This window comes from Arvicola amphibius, chromosome 14, assembly GCF_903992535.2.
Source record: "Arvicola amphibius chromosome 14, mArvAmp1.2, whole genome shotgun sequence".
Lineage (NCBI taxonomy): Eukaryota > Metazoa > Chordata > Mammalia > Rodentia > Cricetidae > Arvicola > Arvicola amphibius.
The window spans coordinates 18,366,582-18,376,552 of record NC_052060.1 but is presented as its reverse complement, the minus strand read 5'-3'; the positions used below and the strand labels follow the sequence as shown (position 1 = coordinate 18,376,552).

Genomic DNA, 9,971 nt, shown 5'->3' with positions numbered 1-9,971 from the left:
ACCAACGAAAACATGGTTCTTGATAAACTTACTTAGGAAGTCAACTGCTCAGTTATTTTCTCTTTCCTGACAATTTCTCTGCCTTTCCTGGACTCCTTCCTTCCCAACCTCCCAGAAACCCCAACTTTTAAAATGTCCGGGGCCACAGAGCATCTCACAAAGTTAGGGTGGAAATTGGTATCTCGCTTTGGAAACACAAGTCCCGGTGTACAAGTTTTGGACCACAAGACCATTCTCGGCTCTTGTTGTCTCCTCTCTGGAACCTTGAAGGAAATGCTCATAAACCTGGAATCGTAGAAGTAGAGCCAGGAAACTTGATCCAAGGCTACATAAAACTTTTGCCAAAAGACACTCAGGCCCTACCTGGTCCTACGAGCAGGAAGAAGCAGTCCCTGGTGCTCTATGATGGTGGGTAATCTTACAAAGTGTTTAAATCTAGTGTTAGAATAGAGGCTAAAACTCAGGTCCTCTAAAGATTGTTAACGCTCTTTTAGCCATAGGTTAGCGTCCTTCGTCACATTTTACTTCAGCTAAATTTGTCTGCAGGTTTGTCAAGGCACCACAATTGAATGGGAGGTCAGGCTTCCCTGGGAGCCCTGTTGGGGAAGCATGCCTAGACTGAACACTCAGAGATGGCGATCAAGAGTTGATTTATTGGATTTGTGCCCAAGAGTGAGTGAAATGCCATGAGCAAGAAAAGGTGTCTCATTTTAGGAGCTAAGTCCATATAGAGGATCAAGTTTCTGACGTGGCTCCAGACAAAGAGGTACTTTGGAAGGCTGGGTAATAAGATCTTTTGGCTCAAAGAATGTTGGGGCATTTCAACCAGGCTTAGGGTCCAGAACCCTATAGTTTCTTGAGCCATCACTGTTTCAAGAGAATAGGGATAAACCCAGAGATTGTGGCTACTTGGAGGGGAGACTGAGTCATCTGTGTGGATTTTCTCTGAAAGAAAAGGAACATCATGGAAGCCCATATTAGGTTGCTAGTTCTTGCAGGTCATTCCACACACCCTACACTCTGAGTGCTGTTTGAAAGAAGGTGAATGGTAGCCAACCCAGGAGATTTCAGTGCTTGATGTAGTGGCCCATCTTTCTGCTTGAAACCTCAGGAGTCCTGTCTCAAGAATGAGGCTGGATGTCAAAGAAGAGGCTCCTTGGAGAATGTTGAGGGTTATTGATATAGGCAAGGAAAAGCAATTAAATCTGATCCCTTGCCTTTGTCCATCACATTTTAGATGTGGAAGTGTACACATGATTAGTGATTCAATGTCTAAATTTTGTGTGTATTGTTGGGCATGGGTACTGCTTTTTGTGTGTATCTAGTATAACTCTGTGCATTACGTATACCTGCTGAGCTCGTATGAAGAAACAATGACAAAACATCATTTATGCATTTTGATGTATATCCATTGTCCCCCCAGTTGGATTTGTGTATTTTGCATATGAGTTGTATGCTGTGTGTTTGCACACAGGCTAAATATATTTCTTGCAGATATTCTCTGTTGGTATGCACATTCTACGTTTAGGCGATGTGTTTGTTTTGTAGATCTCTTATTTGTATACTGTTTATATTATTTTGGCCTATGGGTATTTTGCGTATATGTTGCATATTTTATATTTTTGTGTGACAATGACGTATCGTTTATTTTATGATGCATGCGTGTGCACATTTTATGGTTGCCAGGCCAAGGATTTTGTGAATAGGTAACTTCCCCTTACCTAGACTTCTGTATGGGTTGCTTTAACTTTCTACCCTCCAGTATGTCCCTCCCACCCCACGTTATGAAGTTCAGCACCACCTCCCACAAAGGAGAAGAAGAGAAGCACGGAGGCTTTGTGTCTGGCGTGGGATCCTCTGGGGATGTGGGTGACCAGGAACTAATGAGCACCCTGGACTAGCACCCTGGGCTGGTGCCCCCCCTCTCCTAAGACAACTGTAGGTACCAACTAGTGAACAGTGATGACTGGGCTGGAATCAATTCTGAACAGTCTGATTATGATTTGTTGTGTTTGGGGAATTTAAGCCACTGTGTCAAAAGACAAAGAAAAGTAGCATGAAGAGGCACAAGCTGTCCCCCACTTTCTAAGGCCAATACATTCTCTACATTGAGGCTCTACAGTGTTCATTTATTCTTTACCTGTTCTTGGGGGTGGGGGTAATTCCTTTATTATTATTATTTAATTGAAATTTTACATACCAATCTCAGCTCCTACTTTCTCCCTTCCTCCTGCTCCCTTTACCTTCCCCCTTCACCCCCATCCATTCCTCAGAGAGGGTAAGGCTTTCCCATGGGGAGTCATCAAAGTCAAGCACGTCTCTTTGAGGTGGGACAACTCTTATTTTTTAAAGGGCAGCTCTTACTACCAGTGTGCTAGGGAGAGAGTCTGAGTTTAGTAATGAAAATGATGCTTTGGGCTGTGTAGGGAATCCATCCCTTGGTTCCAGAATTTGGAAATTTCCACCAATAGGAGGCTTCCTTTAAGTCCAGATCAGCAGAATCTGCTCCCAAGGAGTTTTATTCCTTGGTTTCAAAGCAGAGGATCCATCCTAGGGACAGGTTCATGAAAATGATGGATGCAGAGGCAAATGAGAGAGAATCAAATGGGGGAGAGGATAATAATGGAAATGATTAATGGGATGAATTGTAGAGAGGAGGCCTGGGGTGGGCCTGACCCAGGATAGCTGGAGCTGTGAGGGCTATAGGACCCTTGTGCACTGCACTCAGTAAGACAAGCTTCAGCCATGGGAAACTGAAGCTGCAGCACATGGAGGGCAGAAAGACAATTCTAATGTCTAGGAATCCATGAACACTGGAGTGTGTCTGAGCCAATGACAGCAAACCCAGGTTCAGTGGGTTTTAACGTACCCATAGGGCTTCTTATACAACCAACCCACCAAGCAATGGATTTGCTCCTGAATCTGCACTCCAGAGAATGAATATATATATGTGTGTTTATGTGTGTGTGTATAATGTACATATACACACACTTGTATATATATATTCTAGTGCACATAGTCAAACACATGCATAAATTGCCCTGTGTCAAAATATTGCATAAGCTTATACAATGTTCAAATGCAATTTTCTATAGCTTACTAGAGGAACACATGAGAGAGAAAGATAGATAGCTGATATATATTTATGTACATTGAACCCATAGATCTGCCTGTCCTCAGGATCAATGTCCTGGTAAACTTTGTAGTCATACCCATGACTGGATTAATTACCTACTTTTCAGTCACGTGAGTGTTTAGACTCTGACTTTTCTGTTCATTCTCCTGGTGTGGCAGAGTCTTTGCTCCCATTGAAAGAACAGAGATGGGTGGGCTGGAAGGCCAGCCGGAAGTTTTGGTTCCCCATTCCAAATAGTCTATTTTCTTTTCCCTGATGGAGGGCTTTTGCCTTCTGATGGGAAAAAAAGCATAGGTCAATACCATCCCAAGGCTATTAATACTCTACATATGAATACTGTATAGGCTACTAGGAAGATAGGTTATCTTCTGTGTTTTAAATATTGAGATTCATGCAGTGAACACCCATGCAGCTCTATTGCATGACTGGTACACTCCACTGCACTGGAGTGGAGCAGGGCTACACCATCGGGAAAGCAGATGTCTGCAAACTCCAGAGTAAGGGAAGAAATCGAACATGTTCTGTGACCCTGAAGCTTGCGAAAATGGTATCTGAAGCTGAGAAGTCCCCGAATTCGGTAGCTTCTCCCCATAGGCCTAAGGGAACAAATATAAAACTTGACAACTCATATTTGGTCATATTAACCGTCCCTCCCCCACCCCCTGGGCTTCCCCCACGCCAACACTGCAGAGAAAAAGCAGAATGCTGCATCTCCATTACAAAACATAAGCCTCCGGAGCATCTAGTTGGCAACTGCAATCTACAAACCCCAGCCTGTGACACACAAAGTAATTCCAACACATAGGACTGTGTGTTCTTTTCAAGGCAAAAATGGGAATGACCTTTGGAGTAGTCACCAGAACTTTCAAACTAAGCCAAGGTAGTGCTCCTCTGTGCAGGGGTGGGTGGGCTGAAGTGGGGTGGTAGGGTGTGGCAGGGAGAAGGCACCTGCCAGGTGTGTTTGCCTTTAGTTTGGGTGTTAGGATGGTGTTGATAGGACGGATTGTGTGCTGGCTATGAGGGGGCGGCACTGTGCCAATGAGATGCTAGCTCCATAGGTGACTCCCATCTTTGGAAACCTGTACGTCAGTGATGAAGATTTCATAAAAGCCATTGATAAATATTCTGTGTTCTAAATCGAAAATCAAAAGGTCAAAAGTCACTTGCACGACTATTGCTTTCCATGCAGAACCAGATGCACACTGTAGGACACTGACTACAATGCAGGCTATTATGCAACATCTGCATTCGTCCTGCTGAGCTGTGAGTACATTAATAGGCTTCCTCAGACATCAGTTAACATTTTGGTAATATTCACATAGTTTGTGTTAGCCAATGTGCAGTTGGCTGTTTTTAAGTTCTCCTCTCTAAAGTCCTCATTACTATTGTTCACTCCCTCCTGGATCTCCATGTAATCTGACTTACTTATGGTAGAGGCACTTCTACTTTTCTTTAGGTCAGGGGAGGACGGGATCTTTGGACAGCTTGTCACTTGCAAGTACTGGGCCTGCTCCTCTCCCTCTGTCTCCCGGTGGTAGAAGTAGTTGAAGTTAGACACTATGACAGGGACTGGTAAGGCAATGGTTAACACACCTGCAATTGCACACAGGGAACCCACTATCTTTCCCCCAATGGTAGTTGGAACCATGTCACCATAGCCTACAGTTGTCATGGAGACGACTGCCCACCAGAAAGCATCCGGGATGCTGGGAAACTGGGACTCTCGCTCGTCAGCTTCTGCAAAATAGACAGCACTAGAGAAGAGGATGACCCCGATGAAGAGGAAGAATATCAGAAGGCCCAGTTCCCTCATGCTGGCTTTGAGGGTTTGACCTAGAATCTGCAGACCTTTGGAATGTCTGGACAACTTGAAAATCCTAAAGACTCTTACCAACCGGATGACACGGAGAATGGCCAGTGACATGGCCTGCTGGCCTTGCTGGGCGTCCTCCGGCTTCTCAGCCAACTCCGTCCCCAGGGTGATAAAGTAAGGTATGATAGCCACAATGTCAATGATGTTCATGATGTTGGTGAAGAAGCCAGCTTTGCTGGGGCAGGCAAAGAATCTCACCAGAAACTCAAAGGAGAACCAGATGATGCAGAGAGTCTCTACGATGAAGAAAGGGTCGGTGAAAGAGGTGGACTGCTGGTACCCGATGGTGCTGTTGGAGTAGGTGTGGAAGGTCACCCCACCACCATGCATGTCCTCATTCTCATCCCGGAAGATGGGCAAGGTTTCCAGACAGAAGCTGACAATGGAGATCAGAATGACCATGACAGATACAATGGCTATAATCCTGGCAGGCCCTGAACTCTCAGGATATTCAAAGAGAAGCCACACCTGTCTCTGAAACTCATTTTCGGGCAGAGGACGTTCTTCTTCCTTGATGTAGCCTTCGTCCTCCCGGAACATCTCCATTGCTTCTTCTCCTAGCTCATAAAACCGGATTTCTTCAGAGAAGATATCTAAGGGCACATTCACAGGACGCCTCAACCTGCCCCCAGACTGGTAGTAGTACAAGATGGCATCGAAGCTAGGGCGGTTGCGATCAAAAAAGTACTCATTTCGGAGGGGGTCGAAGTACCTCATCCGCTTCTTGGGGTCCCCTAAGAGGGTCTCTGGAAACTGGGCTAAGGTCTTTAGCTGAGTCTCAAACCTCAGGCCTGAGATGTTGATCACTACTCTCTCACAGCACTCGTGGTCTGCCTCTGGGTCATAGGTGTCCTGTGGGTGCCCAGGGAGGGCAGCAGCCTCATCCACTGGGTCTCCGGTAGCCACTGTCATAATTGGGGCTGAGAAGTGTGCTTTACTCTATGCCGTCTGTCCGGCTGCTTGCAGCAGGGAGCTCAGGGTGCTGGTAACTGGGCCCGAGGGAACGCAGAAGCATCAGGCTGTGCTCCTGCAGGAGAGCCCCAGAGCCCTCTGAGAGCTGGAGACACAGCCTCGCTTGGCTGAAAGACAGAGGCAGGTAAGGGCATGAGACCGCCAGTCACTGGCAACCTGACATGAGCTGCATTTGAGGCCCCATCTCTCGTTTTCAGAAAAAACACTAGCATACCATCAGCCCCGCCCCTGACACTACTTTTGCTATGTAACTTGTCTGGGGATCAGTAGGGTTCAGGGAACGATCTTTCAGTTATAGAATGGTATGCACTGGGGGCAGGTGACAGAGACAGGCTCCTTTGTACCACACAGCACCCTGGGACACAGCTCCATAGGGAGAAGGGAGCCTTCTGCCAGGCACTATGCTAATGTTTTGCCAACACCTGCACCACAGGAGGTACTCATGGTAGGGTATTTGGGGCCTGGGTCTTCGTCCCTGATACCATCCCTAGCAACTCTATAAGCTGCTATTAATGGACTGGTTTACCTGGCCAGGCAGGAGCCTGAGGTTCCTTGAAGAGCTGATCAGATGCTACAGGAATCCTAGATACACAGATAGGCGGCTCAGCTCCCTGTCACATCTTCTCAGTTGAGCTGGGAATAATGGTGAGTCATCCTGAGCAGGAGGGCAGGTTCCGGGTCCTGGAGGTGTGTTCTAGGGCTGGATAGGGCTGGAGGGACAGTTTGATGCCTGGCCAGGAGCATTCAGGGCTTGAGCAGAGCAAAGCCTGGGTCTGAAGCCTTTGGAAGGAAGGAGGTAAGACACACAGCTCAGCAAAAGCCAGAGTTCTCCGGGTTGTCCCTAGGAGGTGTGATATTGCCTGGAAAACACAACAGCAAGGTGGAAACCAGGGTTGTCTGGCAGCTGAAACCAAGAGTTAGAAGCACTCTGGCAGATACCCTCTCTGCGAGTGGCAACCCCCGTGCCTACTTTCCATGGGGCCAGTGACCCAGAGAACTACCCTGTACCCTCCTAGCCTCTCCTGGGTGAGCCTTTCTTCTCATCAGCTTGAAGTACTTTCTCCCCTTAGTTCTCTCCTGCCACCAGGAGCGACACAGCTTTCTCCCATCCTGGTGTCAGAACACCTATCTCCCAAGAGGAGGGTTTTCCTCTTTGACCTTAGCTACGTCCCGGCGAAGAAGCAATCCTTCCTCCTCCCCCCAGCACACACTCCTTCCCAGCTTGAGAAAGACTCCCCCCCACCCCCCCTAGCACACAGCCAGATAGCCTCTGTTAGAAGGCTGGATAGCCGGGGTCGCTGAACTTACTCTCCCTCCGGGATCCCTAGGCCTCAGGCCTTGCTTTGGGTAGGATGGCATTTGAGCTGGGCACGCACTCGACCACTGATTTCTTCCCAAGAGAAAATCCCTCACATCTCGGCAGGGAAGCACAGAACAAACGCTCAAGCTGCCAGGCTGCGAGGAAGATTGGCTTCTCGGAGAGGGGGAGCCTAGAGGAAGCTGGCTTCCGGGCTGGCCCCCCGCCGACCCAATCCTGCCGACTTCAGTACCGGGAGGGGTCTGGGACCTCTCCCATCGCCCAGGGCTCCGGCCGGGATTCCGCCGGGCGCGCTCCCGCCGGAATCCGCGCAGTAGACCGGAGGCTGCAGCCGACGGCCGGCTTGAGCGTGCCACCTTAACCCCTTCCTGCGCAGTGCAGTGGGCTCCCGCTGCGGGCCCGAGAACAGCCTAGCTGGTGCCTGCGAGGTCCAGCTGAGGGACCACCGGTGCACGTCTCCACCCGAAAATACACAGGAGCCTGAACTCTGACGGTGCAGAGTAGGCTTCTCCGGGCAGCTGCCCCAGATCTAGCTTCCTCTTAGGCAAGGGGACTCCGCGGCAGCCCACCACCTCGGCTAAGTGGAAAAACAGCGACTGCGGAGAAGCCTATTTTACTCCGTTGCCAAGAGGCAAATGCAACCGGGAGGACCCAAGTGATTCGGGTCCTATCCTACCCACCCACTATTTACCAGACATGGCTATGCAGTCAGCTGCACTTCCCATCACCCGCCACCCCCAATCTGCTCCCTCCGCCCTAAGTCACGCATAGACCACAGGGTCCCCGAGTCCATTCCATGCACTCTTCAGAAGGGGAAAGTCCCCCCACCCCACCCGCCGTGACCGGCGCGGTCCATAGCCCTCCAGGTCGACAGCAGGGGTCGGGCACCAGCTCGCCCGCCCAGACTACCGGGGTGCCCTGCAGCCCCTCTGGGGCGCTGCAGCCGGGCAAGGATGGTAGCACGCGCAACCGAACGCCGGACACTGATTTACCCTTGCAGATGGGTATCCGAGCCTCCATGTTCCTGGGTAACAGCCAGGGCCGGCAGAATCCGAGCAGCGGGCGGTGACGGTGGTGGCGGCGGGGTGCGGGCGGCCAGCCGGGAGCAGACTCTGCAGTCCCGCGGGCGGCGCGTACGGAGCGCCCGGCCGCCGCCCGCAGCCGCACCGCGCCGCACCGCGCCACGCAGCGCCGCACCTGGCCCCGCAGCGAACTCGAATTAAAGGGACCGACGGGGCCAGAGCCGGCGAGGTGTGTCGCTCGCCGGCGCCACCGAGCTGGCCACCGGGTTAGACCCCCCCTGTTCCCGACCCCTACCACAAAGAAAGCACCCCATTCTTTGGCAGAACGTAGGTTACCCACCAGAACTCCGTGCAGAGCTCAACTAGGTGCTGCCTGGGCCGGGAGAGGTGGAGAGCGCAGAAGTTAAGGAGCTCTGGAGTGGTTCTTGCCAACATAATGAAGTAGGCAAGATGAACCGATCAATACTAACTATCCCAGGCCTGAGGCGGGATTCAGCCCCACGGGAGAGGTGTTGCTATTATTAAGATGCTGCCAGACAGGATTTGCAGACCCCAGGCCCGCCCCCCCCCCGCCCTCCTCCGCGCCCCCTGACCTTCGGCTTCTACACCCCTCTCCTATAGCCCTGAGCTCCACCTTGATCTTACCCAGCACAGCTTTGGCTTCTCAGGGCAAGGCAGCAGGTGAGGGCCTGGCTGCAGTGTGGTAGAAACTCACCTGCCGGCCGTCTTTGCCCCTCACCGGGTGGGGGTTGGGAAAACAGCAGGAGCGACTGAACTGAGGGGCCAGGCTGGGGGGGGGGGGACACACAGTTGCCCTTGGGAGGGGCCAGCTTCTTGCAAATGTCCTCTCACAGATCTGACAGTACTAGCTGGCCCACGTCAGAATCTGAATTTGGGGATGCAGCTCACCGTATCCTGGCGTGGGTAGAGCAGGTTACTCTCTGTCTCTGAAAGAATTTATGTAGGAAGTCTGTGGTTTAGTTGCCGGTGATGGTGTTTTGGGAGTCCAGGTAGCCTTAGAAGTCATGCAAAAGCTTTCACTAGCTCAGTTCTGCAGGCCCCTGTCTACATTGGTGCTCCTCAGAGGGATGGCTTGAGATGGGCCACAGAGTTCTGATGTTCAGAGGGCTCTAGTGTGGTTAAGACTCTTCCTGAGCCCTCTCTGCTAAGACAACCCTTTCTATGAGAGTATCTGAGGTTCTGAAAGCCTGCTTCCCTGCAAGGGAAGGGTCTGAGGGATGTGGCCATTCCCCAGTGGTAGTCTGTAGAATGGGTTTTAAGATTGGGACCCTACCGAGAGCTGCTTGGGGTATCCTGAGAAGATTTAGAGAGTACCTGATGGCTGTTAAGACCGTACTAGTTTGGCTTCTGACTCCTGGAAGATTGTCTGTCAACCAAGGATCCAGAATCTGGCCTGGATGTTCGGCCTGCCAACCTCAAACTTTAATCTCTGCCAGTTATTGGATAAGTAAATCTACTACAGAAGTGGCAACCTGTCAGTGTTAAATTGCGTATGACGAGTTTAGCTTCCAAAACCCACGTAGTAAACACTGATTTGTAGTGTTCTGCCTGCTCTCCTCAGATCTCCAGCCTGCGGCTTGTTTCTTCTCTTACCTAGCTACTGGTGTGTGTTTTCTGTTCTTCCTGCTT

General features: G+C 50.5%; 1 protein-coding gene across 2 annotated transcripts; it reads right to left on the bottom strand.

Moving 5' to 3' along the window:
- Positions 1 to 633: 633 nt before the first annotated feature.
- On the bottom strand, positions 634 to 8,780 carry Kcna2 (potassium voltage-gated channel subfamily A member 2). Of its 2 annotated transcripts, none has more exons than XM_038311911.1 (3): positions 8,662 to 8,780; positions 6,508 to 6,841; positions 634 to 6,088 (listed from the first exon to the last, which is right to left on the bottom strand). In XM_038311911.1, the coding sequence occupies exon 3, from the start codon at positions 5,919 to 5,921 to the stop codon at positions 4,422 to 4,424; it is 1,500 nt and encodes a 499-aa protein (XP_038167839.1). In that variant the 5' UTR covers positions 5,922 to 6,088; positions 6,508 to 6,841; positions 8,662 to 8,780; the 3' UTR covers positions 634 to 4,421. The 2 variants fall into 2 exon arrangements, with proteins under 2 accessions (XP_038167839.1, XP_038167840.1); XM_038311912.1 differs by lacking the exon at positions 8,662 to 8,780 and adding an exon at positions 8,292 to 8,369.
- Between the last annotated feature and the right edge of the window lie 1,191 nt (positions 8,781 to 9,971).